The sequence below is a fragment of the Myotis brandtii genome, unplaced genomic scaffold, assembly GCF_000412655.1.
Source record: "Myotis brandtii unplaced genomic scaffold, ASM41265v1 scaffold6, whole genome shotgun sequence".
NCBI classification, from domain to species: Eukaryota; Metazoa; Chordata; class Mammalia; order Chiroptera; family Vespertilionidae; genus Myotis; species Myotis brandtii.
In genome coordinates, this window is record NW_005370271.1 from 932,207 (window position 1) to 952,422 (window position 20,216).

The following is a 20,216-nucleotide window of genomic DNA, read 5'->3' on the forward strand; positions in this document are numbered from 1 at the left end:
AGTTATGGGGGGAAAAAAAAGAGGAACAAATGTAATCTGAACAATAAAGATTTAATTAAAAAAAAACATAAATATTTAGGATTGTTATGAGAACTTAAAAAGTTAGTATTTGTAAAGCACATATAATAATGATTGGTATATAATAAAACTACAAATAAGTATTTCAGTAAACCTTCCTAATCTTAAAAAGAATTGTTCTGATTGTCATGCACTTCCTGTGCATTTATCAGAGTACATTTTCTAAGAATTTGCTCACTGAATCTTGTGTTTTGATTTTAGCTGATATCACAAAAATGCATTTCTGCAAATAGTTGGATACAGAAATCAGCCTAAGGAGCTATTTGCACCAAGTAAACCATTTCTAATTATGTAAAAACAGATATAAAATATGTATGCTCATTTAGATATTTTATGCTCTGAAACTTTCAGATGTACCTGCTTCACACAACTGACTCCTGACACTAAAACAGATATTCAATATTACTCATATAAATAGGACTAAGTACTATGCTCTGATTTAAACACAGAAAACAGCTCTTATTCACCATATTTGTTTCTTAATCTTTAAATTGCAGGCAAGCAACCATACTTAGTTTTATTCCATGCATATAAGAAACGAAAGATTGGCCCTAGTATGTTTGGCTCATTTGGACAGAGTGTTGGCCTGCGGACTAAAGGGTCCCAGGTTTGATTCCCGTCAAGGGCACATGTCCAGGTTGCAGGCCCCCCAGTAGGGGACGTGCAGGAGGCAGCCAATCAATGATTCTCTGTCATCATTGATGTTTCTCTCTCTCTCCCTTCCTTTCTGAAATCAATAAAAATATATTAAAAAAGAAACAAAAGATTAAAGAAACAATTTTTTTTGTTAATTCTCACCTGAGGATATTTTTTCCATTTGAAAAAAAAATTTTTTTTGAGCGAGTGGAAGGGAGGAGAGACAGAAACACTGATATGAAAGAGATACATTGATTAGCTGCCTCCTGCATGTGCCCTGATCAGGGACTGGTAATAGAGCCTGCAATTGAGGTTTGTGCCTGACTAGAATCCAACTTGACACCCTTCAGTCACTCGGGCTGACACTCTAACCATTGAGAAAACTCGCTAAGGCAGAAATCTAATTTTTTTAAAAAAAATGTATTTTCTTGATTTTAGAGAGGAAGGAAGAGGGAGACAGATAGAAACATCAATGATGAGAGAGAATCATTGATTGGTTGCCTTCTGCACACCCCCTACTGGGGATTGAGCCCACAACCCAGGCACATGCCCTTGGCCAGAATCGAACCTGGGACCCTTCAGTACACAGGCCGACGCTCTATCCATTGAGCTAAACCAGCTAGGGCAGAAATCTAATTTTTAAAAAGACATCTAAAAAAATACCTGTTTTTATCAAGACACATTGCCAAAAATTCATCTTCTCAGAAGCCTCTTAAATCACATTCATCTTCTCCTTATCTTTCCTTATAACCTTTCAACACTTCTTCCCACTCTGTGACAAAGAGCTCTAACATGGAATAAAAACAAGAAAGGCTTGCTTCTCAGATTTAAATAGCAACACAATCTTAAATATTTTTACTCCACAATTGAATGCACTTTGCATTAACTAATTTTGACACTTTAATGATTAAAAACAATGATTTCCAAAGTGAAATGTGTTTACAGTCATTTTCCTGCTTTTGTCCCCGCTTTGAAAACCGGGATTTAATAATCGAATTCTTCAAATGAAGAAACAAGAAGTCATAATGCATAGATAAGGTAAATATCAAGATATAACTCAAGGCAAAATAACTTCAGCAGACTTGAAGACTGAAAGCATCACTTTCCCTAAAACAATAGCTGACAGGGAGTAAAAAAAAGAAGAAGAAAAGAAAAAGGGGTATTTAAAGAGATCACCGTCAAAGACAAAATGTTGTTTCAAAGAATTCTGAAGACTGTAAAGCAGCAAGGACTAGGACTGAGATGATGCTCCCACTTTAGAAAATGAGTCTTAAAATCATGAAAATAAAAGGGAAATTTTCCTGCCACTCTAAGAGGTAAGAGTAGATCCTACAGACCATTCCATAGCAGATTGTGCTACCCTAAAAAGATACTTGTAAAATATTTTATTCTCATATAAATTCAGAATGCACTATTTATACATACATACATATAACATATATTCCCTTAATCTAAAGCAGCGAACTGCCAAAATAAAAATAGGATATGGAGATTAAAATGCCTAAAATAAAAGCATTAACATGCCAACAGTTATCATAACCACTAGAAGCCCGGTGCATGAAATTCGTGCATGGGTAGGGTCCCTAGGCCTGGCTGGTGATCAGGGCCAATCTGTGGGGCAACGGGCGGGGTGATCGGGGCGCCCCTGCTGGCACCCGTCTTGGCTGGCCTGGGGCCTAGGGGCAGCTCCTGCATTGAGCATCTGCCCCCGTCATAGCAACCTGTTGTTCCGCCATTCGATCAATTTGCATATTAGGCTTTTATTATATAGGATATCCTCTCTACTGTCTGAGAATTTAGAGGTGGAGGAAACCTTAGATGGTACAAGCCACCTTTACTATTTTACAGGAAGTAATGTAAGAGGTAACAAGGATAAAAGACTTGCTCAAGATCAAGAAGTGGCAAGACTATGACTCTATAACTAGATTCAAAGTCCAGGCCTCTCTTATCCTTATATTACTCCATGTCTTACCTGGGCTGAGAAATGTTTTCTTTCACATACCCAATCAATAACAAAGGTTCACTCAAAATAAAGCATGTGTTGAGTTTTTCTAGTAGCACTGATCCATCCTTCTTGGGCATCATTATAACCAATGGAATATCTGATTGGACAAAGGAAAAGCTAAGTGAGCAGCACCACCTCCCCAACCCCATCCAATCAACCACCTAATTCATTTCTTTGGAGATAGCTGGCTCACCAATGAGGAATCCTATTATAAGGGAGGAGGTAATGCAGTTTTCTAGTCTGTCAGCTTCAATTTGTAAGTACTCAGCCTCTATAATAGATAAGGTACTAAAGATCACATGTATGCATATTTATCTAAGTACTAGGGGCCCGGTGCATGAAATTCATGCACGGGGGAGGGGGGTAGGGACCCTCAGCCCGACCTGCACCCTCTCCAATCTGGGAGCTCTCAGGGGATGTCCAACTGTCGGCTTAGGCCTGCTCCCCATGGTTCCCGGCTCCCTGTGGACCTGCCTGCTTGATGCCACCACAGGCCCTGGTGGCTGCTCTCTGTGGGGGCCTGCTTGCCCTTCGCCACCAGAGCCAGGGACAAGCAGGGCCCTGGTGTCTGCTCTCTGTAGGGGCCCTGCGGAGGACTGCTTGCCCCTCGCTGCCACGGCCAGGGGCAAGCAGGACCCTGCTGTCTGCACGCTCGCTGCAGGGGACGTTCCCGCCCCGCCCCCGGCTGCTTGTGCTTGCGCCAGCTCAGAGCGCCTGGGTCCCGGGGATGTTCCCGCCCTGCCCACGGCCACTCGGCACCTACATGCAGGCCTACAGGCTCAGAGCCACACCTGCCCCCGGGACGCAGGCTGCTTGGTGTCAGTGCACACACAAGCGCCCCGTCCCCGGCTGCTCAGCGCCTGTGCGCATAGGCCCAGAGTGGCCGGGAGTCCCTGAACGACCGACCATGGGCACTCCGGGCCTACAAGCTCAGAGCGGTCTGGATCCCAAGGACGCCCGTCTCCAGGACCCAGGCTGCTTGGCACCGGCGTGCACAAGTGGCCACCCCGCCCCCAGTCGCTTGGCACCTGTGTATGCAAATCAACCCTCCATCTTTGTTGGGTTAATTTGCATACTCACTCCTGATTGGCTGTGGGGGTGTCACGAAGATACAGTCAATTTGCATATTTCCCTTTTATTAGTGTAGATGTTACATATATCATTTTTAGTGCTACGATTTTATAATAGAAACTAGAGGCCCGGTGCATGAAATTCATGCATGGGAAGGGTCCCTAGGCTTGGCCGGCAATCAGGGCTGATCGGGGCCTTCCAGCTGCTGGTCCAGGCCTTCATTTGTTCCGTGCCGCCCCCTGGTGGTCAGCGCACAACATAACGAGAGATCTAACTTCCAGTTGGTCGAACTCCTGAGGGGACAATTTGCATATTAGGCTTTTATAGAAATGAGTACTTTACTATGCTTTGATCCTCAAGTTTATAAAAATTAAGCAATTAAAGCATAATCTATTTAAAATTTTATTTATTGATTTTAGAGAGAAAGGGAGGGAGGGAAAGGGACAGAGGGAGGGAAGGAAGGGGGTGTGGGAGAGGGGGCTGTGGGGGAGGAGAAGAGAGAGAGAGAAACATCCATGTGAGAAAGTAACATTGACAGGTTGCCTCCTGAACCTAGGAGTTCAACACCCTACCTTTCAGTGTACAGGACAAAGCTCCAACCAACTAAGCCACACCGGCCAGGGCACATGAACCATTCTTACCCAAAATGTTTAACTTGAATCTATTTAAAATTGTAAATCTTCTTGTTTATAGAAAATACAAAGGATAAAGGGAAAAGTTTGAATATCTTCAGACATTACCAAATATACCCTGGAGGGCAAAACTGTCCCCAGTTGAGAACCACTAGTTTATAATAAATGAAACAAAACATGAACTTTGGAACCTGGTATGGAAAAAGTTATAAAAGATATTTTGGAACAACTGGATAAAACTGAATATGACTAGATTAGAGTGTCAATATGCCAAGGTTGCAGGTTCGATCCCTGGTCAGGGCCTTGAAAGTATCAACCAATGAATGCATAAATAAGTGGAACAACACATTGATGCTTCTCTCTCATCCCCATCTCTCTCTCTAAAATCAATAAATTTAAAAATATACTATTTTTAAAAAGGCTAGATAATAGTCATTAAAAATAAAAAGGGGCCTGTGACCCTCTGATAATCCCTTGGATATAGATTTGAGTTTGGGAGAGCAATTATGATATTAATCTAGATCCAACTTGGTCCCAAAGATCCAGGACACCATAAGGATGTCTGGTGAGAATTAGATCTTTTGAGACTTTTCTTGATAAACTCAAAATTCTTCAAGATTATTTCTGCTAGCATTTAGAATACCTTAGAGGGAATGACCCCTACCACTCTGTTGTATCATGGGTAAAGGGTAGCAGTTTGTCACAAAATGCTGTTTTCAGAAAAAAAAAAAAAGAATAATCAACAGAGTATTCTTACTATGGTCCAGCCATTGTGCTGAGTGCTATCTATATACCAGGGGTCCTCAAACTTTTTAAACAGGGGGCCAGTTCACTGTTCCTCAGACCGTTGGAGGGCCGGACTATAGTTTAAAAAAAAACTATGAACAAATTCCTATGCACACTGCACATATCTTATTTTGAAGTAAAAAAAAAAAAAAAACGGGAACAAATACAATATTTGTATTTGCATGTGGCCTGCGGGCCGTAGATTGAGGACCCCTGCTATATACTGTCTCATTGAATTCACCCAATAATTTCATCATAAAATGAAGAGACAAACTTAAAAAGGTAAAGTACTTAGCTGGGGAAGAGGATAAGGGTGATGACAATAATATGTATTCCATAGGATTGGTACAAGTATTTAATGAGTTACTAGAATAGCCCAGCTGGTTTGGCTCAGTAGCTGGTTGCGGGCTCAATCCCTGGTAGGGTGCAGGAGACAGCCAATCAATGATTCTCTCTCATCACTGATGTTTCTATCTCTCTCTCCTTCTTCCTTCCTCTCTGAAATCAATAAACATATATTCAAAAAATAAAAATAAACTGTTCCCTGAGGTTTGCAAAAGACCATGTTAAAAAAAAAGTTACTAGAATAAATTTTCAACATACTCCCAGACTTTGACCTACTCTTCCAAAGTGAAACTACATGATCAATCCATCTGTAAGGTCTTGGGTCTCCATGAGGTTTCAAAGATATGAACCGGTGTTTAAGATGGCATACCAAGTTGGTATTGATCCTAAGTGCCCAAACAACACACTATTTCCCAGCATACACCAATTACCAAAAGTATGTTGGTGCCAGTCCCAACCCCACTGCCAAGGGAGTACTAAGTGTTTCTTAAGAAAGACATTAGCAGTCCATAAGTTTCTTTATTCAAGGTGGTCTCCCTTATCAATCTGAAAAGTCTTCATTGCTTGAGAAATTCTAAGGTTAAAGAGCCTGGCAAAAATGTGGGTAAACACACTTTGCTTAAAATTTTGTTCATCTGCCAAGTCCTTCTCTTTGAATAGGTTTCTAAGTGCAGTCAAAACACTCTTGCTTTTTTCAAAACAGGTAAGAATCAGAGTAGGTTCAATAGAACCATAAAACATAATAGTATTTTGGCCTGTCCAAGATTTTGACACAAAATCCATAGAGCAGAAATGGAACTTAAACATCACAACAGAAAAACTACCAGGAACTGTACTGCCCTTGGGTTAGATTCATGGAAAAGGAGAGAAATATCTTGGATGTCCTATAATACTTTTAAATTTCATCTTTGGTTATCACCATTACAAAATCCCAAGCCTAGCCCTAACCGGTTTGGCTCAGTGGATAGAGCGTCGGCCTGCGGACTCAAGGGTCCCAGGTTCGATTCCGATCAAGGACATGTGCCTTGGTTGTGGAGTGTGCAGGAGGCAGCTGGTCAATGTTTCTCTCTCATCGATGTTTCTGATTCTCTGTCCCTCTGCCTTCCTCTCTGTAGAAAATCAATAAAATATATATTTTAAAAAAATCCCAAGCCTAACTTTTAGGTTATTTAACTGCCCTTTTCAGAAGGAAGTACTACCAGAAAGCAACACTATATTCTTGCAAACTGCCAACATAAAGCGTTGGGAAACTTACCCAATTACAGTGGGGATTCCCCTCACTCTAGTTTATACCATATTCATCAGATTAAGTCCTGGGATGTGCATCTCTCACATCACTGTGGTGTCTGTACTAATTCCTAACTTTAAAACACATAGCCAAGCCAATTTTAGAAAAAAATAGGTAAACCAACCCTCCAAAAACGAAAAGCTAACAATGACATTCCCATTACAGTTCGAAGTGAGAACATCAGTAAAAGCCAAACTGCTCTGGAAGCTGTGGCTGCAATGACCTCAGAAAGCACCTCCCATTCTGCTGAACATAGGAACCCCGTTTTTGTTCACTCTCTCTTATACATAGAGCTATACACCCTGAGCCCAGAAGGTACACACCAAAATGTTTGTTAGCTAGTAGGATAAGTACTTTTTCTTAAATATGCTTTTTTGAATTTGTGGCTCAGTTGGTTGGAGTATCATCCCAAAAGGTTGCGGGTTCGATTCCCAGCCAGGGAACATACCCAAGTTTTGGGTTTGATATCCAGTCCCCCCGTCGGGACAGGCATGGGGGGCAATCAATAGTTTCTCTCCCCCCCCCCCCCCCCGTTTCCTCTCTCTATAAAAAAAATAAAAAATGAGTAAAAAACAAAACAAAAGCCATATAAGCAATCCCCATTCTTAGAGCTTAAATGTTTTAAAAATTCAATGTTCAGCCCTGACTGGTTTGGCTCAGTGGATAGAGCATCAGCCTGCGGACTGAAAGGTCCCAGGTTCAATTCCGGTCAAGGGCATGTACCTTGGTTGTGGGCACATCCCCAGTGGGGGGTGTGCAGGAGGCAGTTGATCGATGTTTCTCTCTCATCGATGTTTCTAACTCTCTATCCCTCTCCCTTCCTCTCTGTAAAAAAATCAATAAAATATATTTTTTAAAAAATTCAACGTTCATTCCAGAAGTATTAGATATCATTTTGTTTCTCAAGTTACTTTTCAATATGTCTGCTTATTAAATGTAGTAGCACATCTCATTTTTTCAGTTCAAAATGATGAGAATTTAAAGGGCATCTAAACTACTAGGAAGAGAGTAATTATCTGTGACAGGGTACAACCATCACAAACCCAGAGCAGCAAAAGCCAAATTCACAGAAGGGTTTGTTCAACAGGCTTTCTGTGTTAATTTTGGGGAACACAACAATGCTCAAAGGCCCAAAAGATTTTAATCACCACCAAGTTAAAATTAGTTTTTTCCAGGATAACTGAAATCCAAGGCAGAAATTCATTGGTGACTGCCAGAAAAGCACAGCTATTATAATGAAACAATATTATGGAACCACCATAGGGTCCCCAACCCACCCCACTTCTGAATGACACACTCCAGGAGAGGGAGGGTGCCTGCTCTTTTAATCTGCTATAAAACAGGAGGTGGTTCTAAATGTCCATATGCTGATATTGTAAGTACAGACACTCATTCACTTCCAAGTTCTAGTCCCCATCCTTTAACTGCTGGCTACACCAATCAGAGAGGACTTCCATATAACCTCCTTCAACTCACCCCTTGGGACAATCATCACTTTATGATTCGAGGCAGATGGATTTTTCTAATACACCACTAAGTGTGGTTTATGAGCACAGGCCTAGAAAAACTTTATTAAGCTTCCTCCAGATTAGACAAAGCCTTCCCTTCTTGCACTTCAAGAAAACTTGTTTCCCCACACAGTTCAACTACTAAATTCGTCAGGCTTGAATAAACTGAGTTTTAAGCTGAAAACATTCAGTCTGGTAGAGGCAGCAGAGGTAATGATGAGAAAGAAGATAACTGGGTAAAGGGACACAAAAGAAGATGAACATTATTACTTTTCCCCATTTGCTCCAGTTAGATAATTAAGAACTCAGTTCAAAATTTCTATCTTGTGAGATGCAATGTAATTTGTTGACTAAGATTGAAGACAATTACCCACTTCATTTTTTTACTGCTGCCATCTCCATTGTGGAGTATGAACACAAAGAATCCTTAAGAACCACACTCGATTAACTTCAACTCAACTGTGTTTACTGCCATGAAGGGAAACACCCATGCACATTTCTGCTGCAAGGAAAGAAAAGTCAACCAAAACCCCTCACCATTTGTGGAGAGAATACTGAATTAGAAAACAGAAGATAGAGCTTACAGTTTGGGCTACTCTTCTTATTCCTTACTCAGATGAAAACTTCTCTATGCCTCAGCTTCCTTCTCTGTAATATGGATATATTATCATTGGCCTTCCTTAAGGTCAGAGTCCTTCTCATAAGAATCGAGAAAAAGTATGTGGCCCTGGCAGGCTTGGCTCAGTGGATAGAGCATTGGCCTGTGGTCAAAGGGTCCCAGGTTTGATTCCAGTCAAGGGCACATGCCTGGGTTGCAGGCTCTATTCCAAGTAGGGGGCGTGCAGGAGGCAGCTGATCAATGTTTCTCTCTCATCATTGATTATTTCTCTCTCTCCCTTCCTTTCTGAAATCAATAAAAATGTATTTTAAAAAAAGAAGTACAAGTTGGTTGCTACAGAAGAAACTAATATAGTGATGTATGTAAACTGTAATAAAAAAACTAAAAAAGGAATGTGAAGACTCTTTAAAAACAAAAAGCATCACAATCACCGTTCTTCTCATGTTATTAATTCTATTTGTAAACCTTAAATGACTGAAAAGCTATTATCAAATCATGATGCTGTACACTTAAATATAAATATCTATTCTAATAAAAGGGTAATATGCTAATTAGACCAGGGCAGAGGCGGTTAGGGGCGATCAGGCTGGCAGGGATGGGCAGTTGGGGGTCATCAGGCCGGCGGGGCGTGGGGCAGTTGGGGGCGATCAGGCCAGCAGGCAGAGTGGTTAGGGGTGATCAGACAGGCAGGCAGGTGAGCAGTTAGGAGCCAGCGGTCCCAGATTCCGAGAGGGATGTCCAACGACCAGTTTAGGCCCAATCCCACACCGGCAGTTGGACATCCCCCGAGAGGTCCCAGATTGGAGAGGGTGCAGGCCAGGCTGAGGGACACCCCCCCCTGCATGAATTTCATGCACCAGGCCACTAGTACAATTATATTTGTCAATTATTCTTCACTAAAGGAAACTGTCATCCGACAGTTGGGGGAAAATGGGAGAAGGGAAATAAGTACTTGAAGAATAGTCCTATGAAAGTTTAGCAGGGGTAGAGAATCTTTTTTCTGCCAAGGCCACTTGGATATTTATAACATCACTAGAGGCCCGGTGCACAAAATTCGTGCACAGGGGGAGGAGGGGGCCCTCAGCCCAGCCTGTACCCTCTCCAATCTGGGATCCCTCTTGCAATCTGGGACTGCTGGCTCCTAATCCCTCTGCCTGCTTCCCTGATCGCCCCTAATCACCTCTGCCTGCCTGCCTGATCGCCCCTAACTGCTCCCCTGCTGGCCTGATCGCCCCTAACTGCTCCCCTGCTGGCCTGATTGCACCTAACTGCCTCTGCCTTGGCCCACACCCGGGACCCAGGCTTCTCTCCTCCGGCCAGCTGCAGGCACTTGGGACCCAGGCTGGCTTGGCCCGGGCCGGCCAGAGGCACCCGGGACCACAGGTAGCTTTGCCTAGGCCAGCTGCAGGCGCCCAGGACCCCAGGTGGCTTCGCTCGGGCCCAGCTTTGTCAGGAAGGACTTTCGGATGGTCATCCAGAAGACGTCCAGACTAATTAGCATATTACCCTTTTATTAGTATAGATTTGAGTGTCATACAAAATTATCAACTTAAAAATCAGCCTGCTATATTTGGTCAAACATTTAACTCACCCCTAATGGCTGGCAGGGCCAGACCAAATGGTTTCTCAGGCTCAGGCTTATTCACTAATGAAAGGCTATCCTACTGTGAAAGTTAGCAGAAAAGAACTGGAAAAAGTTTGCATTTTGGGACCATTGTAACCCAGAAATAAAGAATCATATTCTATTAGAATTAGATCTACCTGACTTCCAGTTTAAAGAAAACACAGAGGCTAGAAGAATACACTAAATGATTCCACAGAGAAACAATCAAACAAATCCAGAATGTGGTACATTTTACAAGACTCCATAAAATCAATGTTGGGGGTGGAAGAGTCAATGTCATAGGGAAGGAAACGGGGAGGAGTTGTTCTAGATTTTACAAGATTAGAGAGACAAACAGATGCAATGTCTAAATGCTGATTAGATCCTAGTTTGGAAAAAAAAGCTATAAAACAGTTTTGGGATGACTGGGGAATTCTGCTTATGGACTAGAAATTAGGAAATAATAGTTAATCTTCTTAGGAGCAATAATGGTATTTAGCTGTTATGCAGGAGATAGCGGTTATGTAGGAGAACCCTAATTTTAAGAGATGCATGTTGAAGTGTCATGATGTCTGTGCTCACTTTCAGTTAAGCAAATGTATATGTGTATGCACACACACGTTCGTTCAATCTAGGTGACAGATATTCAAGTGTTTATTGTACTAGTCTTTTAACTTCTTGATATACTTGAAAATTACTTAAAAATGTGTCTAACAACTTTGATAAAGATGTTCTATTTTTCCCTGGCCGGTGTAGCTCAGTTGGTTGAGTGTCGTCCCTTACACTGAGAGGTCACCGGTGACCATGTGCACTGGTCAGGGCACATGCTCAGGTTGCGGGCTCGATCCCCAGTAGAGGGCTTTTGGGAGGCAGCCAATCAATGTTTCTCTCTCATCAATGTTTCACTCTCTTTTTCTTCCTCTACCTCTAAAAAAAATGAACAGAAACATATTAAAAAAAAAAAATCTAATCCATTCTCTTTTTTCAACAATGGACGGAACGGAGTCCAAAGGACCACAGCTAATGCAGGCCTTTTCTCAATAGAGATTAAAACTCAGGCAAGCTGCAGAATCTTAACCCAAACTCTTTCCATATGCCAGAAAACTAGGACCTAAGAGACAAAGACTGATCTGGAACAAACACATACATGTACATGTAAAAAAAATCTAACAATTTTTATGCTTAATATGTGACAATCCATTAAAATTACAAAAGAATAAAGATCTGTTAAAGACTACGACAACCTAGTACATCAGAAACTTGTATAAAATAACCTCAGAATGTAGCAGTGAATGGAAATTAGTGTAACTGTTAGATATACAAAAAGAAAAAAAAAATATTTAAAGCGTTTAACCAGTATTACCTACTAGAGGCCCAGTGCACAGATTCGTGACCGGTGCGGTCCCTTGGCCTGGCCTGCAGGGATTGGGCTGAAACCGGCTCTCTGACATCCCTGAAAGGTGCCAGATTATGAGAGGGCGGTTCTCGGGTGACAGACCCTGGAATTGGGCTCCCTCCTCTCACGTTCCAGGTGCGTCACCCGAGAACCGCAGCTGCCAAGTCACCGCAGCTCCTGCATTGAGCGTCTGCCCCCTGGTGGTCAGTGCACGTCATAGCTACCAGCCTGTACGTCTGCTGCCCCCTGGTGGTCATTGAGCATCATAGCTATCAGTCAGATGGTCGAATGGTCACTTAGGCTTTTATACAGAGAGAAGGTGCGTGATCGGGGCTGGGGAGGGACTGTGGGAGGACTCCAGAGCGTATCTGGCCCATTTTGCCTAGTCCCGATCGGCCGGACCCCAACAGCAAATTAACCTATCAGTCGGAGCGTCTGTGCCCTGGTGGTCAGTGCATGTCATAGCGGCCGGTCAAACAGTTGGACACTTAGCATATTAGGCTTTTATTATATAGGATAATATTGTCTCACAACTTGGTCTCACTATGGTAACTATGCCTTCCAAAGTTGACAACATACCTTAATAACTTCACATTTCACCTATCCACTCCACAAGCTACTTACCAGTCCCCCCAAATGCCATGTTTTGTTGTTTTTTTTCATATTTCTATACAAGTAATTTCCTCTGTATAAAGAATGCCCTTCTGCCTTTTCTACATCTGCCCGTCTTTCAAGACCAACTTCTTATGCCACCTCTTTAGCTAAGTTTTCTGGCCCTGCTCCTTTACTACTCCTTGAACTTCCATACTACTTTTTGTATTGCTATAGTGACTTAAAACTTTTCCTAATTATTTAAATGTACGATTCCTCCATTAGACCACAAACTATTTGCTTTCACAGAGCAGAAGTCAGAAAATTATTTCTGCCAGGAGGTTGGCTATTTTTTAAGTTTTAGAAGAACCATCTCAATTCACCTAAAAAATAAAGTGTCTGCCCTAAGTTGAGTGTGACAGTTTATCATGAAGCAGATTTGTAACTTAAATGTTCTAGGCCAGTGGTCGGCAAACTCATTAGTCAACAGAGCCAAAATATCAACAGTACAATGACTTAAATTTCTTTTGAGAGCCAAATTTTTTAAAGCTAAACTATATAGGTAGGTACATTGTTATTAACTTAATTAGGGTACTCCTAAGGCTTAGGAAGAGCCACACTCAAGGGGCCAAAGAGCCGCATGTGGCTCGCGAGCCGCAGTTTGCCGACCATGGTTCTCTAGACTATTTGTTACTCTGTCCCTTTGATACTCTTGTCACATAGCACTATCTGAACCAATGCAAAAAAGCAATCTGACTTGCTTATACCTACAAGCCAATTATATTAAATGCAAAAAATTATCTGTAGGGTTTCCTGTGGGGTAAGAATTTAATCAGAGAAGCCCCAAAGTCACTAGTTCATTTCCCAGTGAAGTCTTCAGCAAATATACATCATTAAGATCCCACACAAGTAAAATTCATTTTAAATAATTTTCACACATAAATATTTTTTCTTTGACATCTAACTTCAACAGAAATTTCATGTCTGAACTACAATGGAAACTTCTACAAGTTCTACTGCAAACATGCAAAAATATGGTATTATAATACCTAATGTATACTCAGCAATATTTAACCTCTCAGCTCAATATATGGATGGAATATATTCAGAAACAAACTTGATTCTTGCTGACTGCAAGTCAAAGTAGCTGATGCAAGATGAATACATGCTGATTGTTCTTGGCCAACACACATACATTTTTAAGTACATATGCGTTGAGTCAAGTCTGAACCTATGGTCCTTGAACTACCAATGAATCATGAGGACCTTGCTGGTAGCCTACTACTGCCCGATAAGCAGAAGCAAAAACCTGGGTAAGGATGGTGAGGGGTGACGGGAGAATCAGGTGCAGTGGTCCACCAAATGAAGATAAACCATTCAGGTGGTCTGCAGTAAGGAAAAATGAGAGAATCACTAAATCAGCAAATTGATCACCATGCCCAATTAACATGATCATGCTGCTTACCAAAATCAACCTAGTGCTTTCTTGCAATGAGAGAAGAATATGTTTTGGTCAAAAGCCACAAGAGAGATAACTAATCATTAAATTAACATAAAGGCAAAAGTTCCTTATTGATTAACATTCAATAATAATTCTCATTAGGAGACTCACCTGAGTACAGTACTACTCACAATGTGCTGCCAAAGTTTTGCATTTACAGTAAGAGAATAGGATTTTAAAATAAAATTTATTAAAATTTCTCCATAAGAAAGAGAGGTGTTATAGACTAAAGCTATAAAAAAAACAGAGGAATGAAGACTCCTAACATTTCTCAAGGCTTAAAGCTTCTGTCCATAGTATATAGCACTAGCAACTGATTCCTAAATAAAATCAGCAGTGAAAAGAAAAACCAGTACATTTAATATCCATAGTAAGAATCTTCTTTAATAATGCCTTTCCAGCTCAGCCAGCACGGCTCAGTGGTTGAGCGTCAACCTATGAACCAGGAGGTATGGTTTAATTCCTAGTCAGGGCACATGTTCAGGTTGCAGGCTCCATGCCCAGTAGGGGGTGTGCAGGAGGCAGCCTATCTATGATTCTCTCTCAATCTCGCTCCCTCTCCTTTCCTTTCTGAAATCCCTTCTAACATAAATTCCAAGATAATCTTAACAGGGAGTTGAGGGGGTGAGAGAGATTTCAACCCTTTGTGTTGAAAATATAAAACAGAGTGGAAAATATAGAAATCCATATATACAAAAGGCTAAGTGACCAACTGTACGTCCGTCCGACCGACCGGCCAGTACATATGACGCGCACTGGCAATTTAAAAATAAACATTTATATGCCAAAACCGGTTTGGCTCAGTGGATAGAGCGTCGGCCTGCGGACTCAAAGGTCCCAGGTTCGATTCCGGTCAAGGGCATGTACCTGGGTTGCGGGCACATCCCCAGTGGGAGATGTGCAGGAGGCAGCTGATCGATGTCTCTCTCTCATCGATGTTTCTAACTCTCTATCTCTCTCCCTTCCTCTCTGTAAAAAATCAATAAAATATATTTTAAAAAAAACAAAACATTTATATGTACATGTGCAATACATATAAAGCTCTTGCTGGCACCAATTGCATGCGTGTGTTTCGATCTGTCATTGTTGATCATGAATTTGGTTGTTTTTGTTGACATTCTGAAGCTGAAACCAGCATCATCGACAATATATGTCTGAAGACCAACTATTAGCACAATGTATCTCTGAAGCCGAAAGAAGCCGGCGTCATCGACAGAATGTATCTGAAGACCAACTATTGGCACAACTAATTTCCTTTCAATGTGCACGAATCTGTGCACCGGGCCACTAGTATATTTATAAAAATACATTATACTTTATATAAAACATGGAAAATATAAGAGTACAAATTTGGGGGTAGAAAATTAAAAAGAGAGTGGGACTAGCCCAATGGAAGGTAGCTTATTAAGCAGGGGCACAATATCCCACGTCAATTTGCAATGTAAACTCAAGTGCTTAAATCTCTTCCCAAAGATTGTTCAGCTTTTCACATATCCCAATATTTTCCAACTCAAGTTTCCCTGACCTAAGTTCATTTCTCATACATCTACCCATCCAGGATATCACTGTATTTCCAACCTAGACCTACTTGCTGCCTATTTTCCTTTTGGTTTGCTCTCCATAACTCCATTCCTACTAGTAAAATCAGCCACCCTCTGCTTTACATCAAATAAATGCCTCCGATTTCACAGGATGTCTCTCTCCAAATGGTACGAAATTTTATGCCATCCCTCTCATAAAGTTCCAGGGCTCACCAATCCAGAAAATACAAAATAATTTTACTTCTCTTGTCACACTAGGGATAGAAGACCAAATCTTCAGCCCTCCTCCTGCTCAAAACTGCTTTCTTTTTTTATTATAGGCACAGCCCTAAGAATAGAAGCATAAGAAAAGTCAATAAACAACCAAGTGAGGCGATATGTAAAATAATATATGGGACACTGAAAATATATAAGGAAGAGATAAGCAAGATATTCTTGGTGAAGAAAGTAACTCATGTCTCATAGAGAATGTGTTTCTCTCAAGGACATCATCCTCAATATACAAGGGCTATTGGTATATTCTGGGGCTGGATGCCCAAGAAGTCTAGTATTAGGACATGAGTAACAAACTATGGCTAGACTTTCTGCAAATACCACATTAGAATGAAAAGTTAACAAAACAAATCATTTTCTGAAATTATAAGAACGATCTTTTCAAATACAATCAGATCTATCAGTTTCAGAGTCAGACCTGTTTTCTTATGTTTCCCGGTATTTCAACAAAATTCAGTTTACTAAGGCACTTACCATGGTCAGGCCCTGAGAGGTGATTTCTCATTTCTCCACCTTTTATGAAATTTTCATGACTAAATTCTTAGCACTTTCCTTCTTTTTTCACTTATTTATAGCAGTCATTCACTTTTACACCTTCAGTTAACCTCCCCCAGATGACTGTGTAAGAATCATTGGGAATCTTGTTAAAACACAGATTCTGATTCAGTAGGCTGGGGTTGGGGCCTGACATTCTGCATTTCCAACATGCTCCCAGGTGATGCTAATGCTGCGGGTTGAAGAACCGTACCTCACACCTTCGAGCAGCTGAGATAATTTTGTTTTCCTTTACACCTTCAGCACTTTCACAGTTTATTCTATGGTATTTTTATATGTTTATATAGTGCTTTATAGTTGTTTCATGTGTGCATATTCTATTATGCTTTCCTAAAAAGCGATTTTTACATACTCAAGAAACTGGATCATGATTTCCATTTTTAGAATAGCAACCAATACAACATTAGGCATATTGTGGGTATTCAATGCTTGTTGATAGTAAAATGCTTCCCTAGGAAACACAACAATCATCTCTTGATTAAGAAAAAGTTGAAGTGGGTTTATAAATTACCTTTGTCAACTTTTTAAAAAACCATTTCAATGCTAATCAACCTTTTTACCAGATTAGACAGAGGAAATAAACTTAAAATAACTTTCTATTCATAGTTCAGAGTACAAATGTTGTTTAAAAGATTTGTGAATTACTGGTTACAAAGCTATTCTTTCCCCATCAGCAAAGAATTAAATATATATAAAACTAAAGCTAGAAGCACAGGTAACAAAAGGAAAAATAAATTGGACTTCATTAAACTTAGAAACTGTTCTGCATCAAGAAAGTAAGAGGACAACCTACAAAATGGGAGAAAATATTTGCAAATCATATTTCTGATAAGGGCTTAATATGGCAAATTTTATATGTCTTTATTACCATTAAAAAATGAAACTAGTGCCCAGCCTGTGTGACTCAGTTGTTGAGTGTCGACCTATGAACCAGGAGTTCAATTCCTGGTCAGGGCACATGCCTAGGTTGCAGGCTTAATCCCCAGTGGGGTGGGGGGGAGTAGGGGTGGGGTAAGTACGTGCAGGAGCCAGCCTACCTATGATTCTCTCATCATTGAGGTTTCTATCTCTCTCTCACTCTCGCTTCCTCTCCGAAATCAATAAAAATATATTTTATAAATTAAAAAAATGAATGTCCATTATTCAGTTATCCTCCTGTAAACCTGGAAACTTGTGACCACCTGGGTGAGTCCTTTTGGAATATCACAATGTATGGAATAAATGACACACCCACCAAGTAAAAATCTTTGTACATCACTATGGTCTTTAAAGAGAACAAAGTAAGAAGCTAGTTGGCTGTCTTCAATTAATTTCATTTTATTATTCCCCAACTCCATAGTTCTTATTTTTAAAAATCATAAGAGGGCCAAAACCGGTTTGGCTCAGTGGATAGAGCGTCGGCCTGCGGACTGAAGGGTCCCAGGTTCGATTCCGGTCAAGGGCATGTACCTTGGTTGTGGGCACATCCCCAGTACGAGATGTGCAGGAGGCAGCTGATCGATGTTTCTCTCTCATCGATGTTTCTGGCTCTCTATCCTTCTCCCTTCCTCTCTGTTAAAAATCAATAAAATATATTTGAAAAAAATAGAAATCATAAGAGGTTTAATTCCTTAGCAAGTGCCATGAGCGAAAACCTGATCTAGAGGTCCTAAACATCACAATGTCATCATAATAAGGCAGACAACCATACTGAACATGCTATCTAAAAATGTCAAAACAATAGAAAATCCTAGGAGCATGAAATCGTGGAGAGAACTGTTAAATAACTATCAAAATATACCTGTCTTGACTAACATTAGGCATTAAAAGATGGTCAAAGTAGATAAAACTCAAAAACTGAATTCTAGGCAAGGTATGCCAAAGGAAGATCCTAGAAATGATTTCAGATAACACAAATCTTACATGAATTAAGTCATTTCCACATCCTACAGTTTTTGCAAAAATTTCTCAAATTCCTTCAAACAAGTAATGCACCTAGTAAGGAAGTTTTTCTCGATATACAATTATTTGCCATTCTATGATGTTTGCATGACACTGTGAATGTAATTATATCTGTCATGAAAATCTTAAATCTGTTGTGAAAAGCATCAGAAGACTGTACTTTATTCCATGTTGATAAAAGATTTTCATAACCCAATATGTCCAGATTACAACTACTAACCACTACTGAATGTTTGAAATGCAAAGGATCTGTGCCAACACCCTTAGAAAAAATAGTCTTTCCTTTCCCAACAAAAACCTACTGTAATAAGCAAGAACTGTTTAATTTGTTAACCTGAAGCACTCACCTGAACTGATTCCTTTAAACCACAATTAACGCTTAACTATTAGGACAATAATGGAGAATAGAGGCTTCCATAATTAAATTCCAGAAATAGTCCTTTATCCCACACAGCTCCTTCCTCCACCCCAAGGCCATGCCTGCTCTCCAGAAGAAAATAAAGGTTTATGTTCCTTTTTTTCTAAACTTTAATTTGGAAAAATATGGCACTGCTTAAGGTCCAGAGAACTCAGTTTTCAAAGAAACTGATACTATCACTATCTAACTAGATACCACTGGTAATAAATAGCCAAAACCCAAGACTTCATGTTTTTAAAAGCCCACACTAATATGGAAGGCTGGTCATTAAGTCATACTATCAAAAGAAATACATTGGCTCAAGTTTATTACCAAGAAGAAAAAAATGTTTATTTCAATTTCAACGTAAGTGTAAAACAATTTAATTAAAACTAAACAGCACCTATAACAAGTACTACTTTAATGGCAGGAAGAAACACTGTGACCCCCAACTGACCTTAACCCAAGACTGTTTTATGGTTTAAATCCCACCCTTTTTATCTTCCTGCTTTGTTGTCCCTGAGGATCTTTGTTAATATGCCACCAAGAGGCTGGTATGACTTGAAATGCACTCCAAAGTAGTTTTCCTGGACCATTTTTTCAGAAACACTCCTCTGACCTTCCCAACTGTTTGCCCAGCATTTAGCCATCATGCAGGAGACCCGCAGCTTCTCATGAAGGGGCAAGGCTAAGGTCAGGCAATTCAGGAAATTCATGAACGGAGTTAGGTGTGTGCATGGGTTCCAGACGGAGCTTAAGTGACAGGGCAAGCGACAACTTTTAGTCTAAGAAAAAGCTGTAAACTCTTTGATCCCCAAACGACTGAATTTAGTGACTTATACACATGCCCCACATGTGAGACACCTAACGTAAGGCTGCACCAAAGCCAACACTGTCACCTTCGTTACTCCTCGGAGATGCTTCCTCCTGAAGTAAAACATTCTAGCCTGCACACAGCTATAGGATGAGTTCGGTGACAGGTCACTTGAGTAAAGGCAGAGTTAATTTTATTATTATAGTGCTGTACAAGGCCGACGGAATTAAAGTGCCTTTCCTCAGCAAACTAGTTAGGAGACAGTGAAGCAGAAGTGCGTCCCGTTAGAGAACTTGAAGGCACCGATCCTACGGGAAGCCGGACCCTTGTGTGTGCTTTTATCCTACATATTTCCCTTTGCGTCAGCCTGAGAGGAATGTGACTAGCCCACCCCGGAGGCAGGCTGGCCCGACACCCCCAGCTGCAGCCCGAACCCCCACCCTCGTTCAAATCATCCTGTGGCCGCCGGAGACTCCCGGCCGAGCTCCAGAAACTTGCAGGTTTCAATGGCCAAACTGGAACCAACCAGGGCAGCTGTCACCCGAAACTCAGGAAAGCTGAGCCCCGCCAACTCGGCCGCGCGAGGAAGGGTGCGGAGAGCTCGGCGGGGCCCGTCGGGGGAAGGCAGGCTCCCCT

The 20,216-nt window shown here is 41.0% G+C and overlaps 1 protein-coding gene across 4 annotated transcripts in view; it reads right to left on the reverse strand.

Annotated features, from left to right (window-relative positions):
• Positions 1–20,216, reverse strand: part of UBTD2 (ubiquitin domain containing 2) — a 40,618-nt gene that overhangs the window by 14,296 nt on the left and 6,106 nt on the right. Inside the window, exon 1 of one of the 4 annotated variants that reach the window (XM_014550382.1) lies at positions 10,560–10,717. The exons of 1 other annotated variant lie outside the window; for it this stretch is intronic. Coding sequence is in view for 2 of the 3 variants with exons in the window: in XM_005879367.2 (XP_005879429.1) it covers positions 1,378–1,411 (34 nt within the window). In the remaining variant the exon portion in view is untranslated. Of the gene's footprint in view, positions 1–1,377; positions 1,427–8,317; positions 8,349–10,559; positions 10,718–20,216 lie in introns of those variants that run through there. 2 more of the 4 variants (XM_014550380.1, XM_005879367.2) reach the window with 2 other exon arrangements.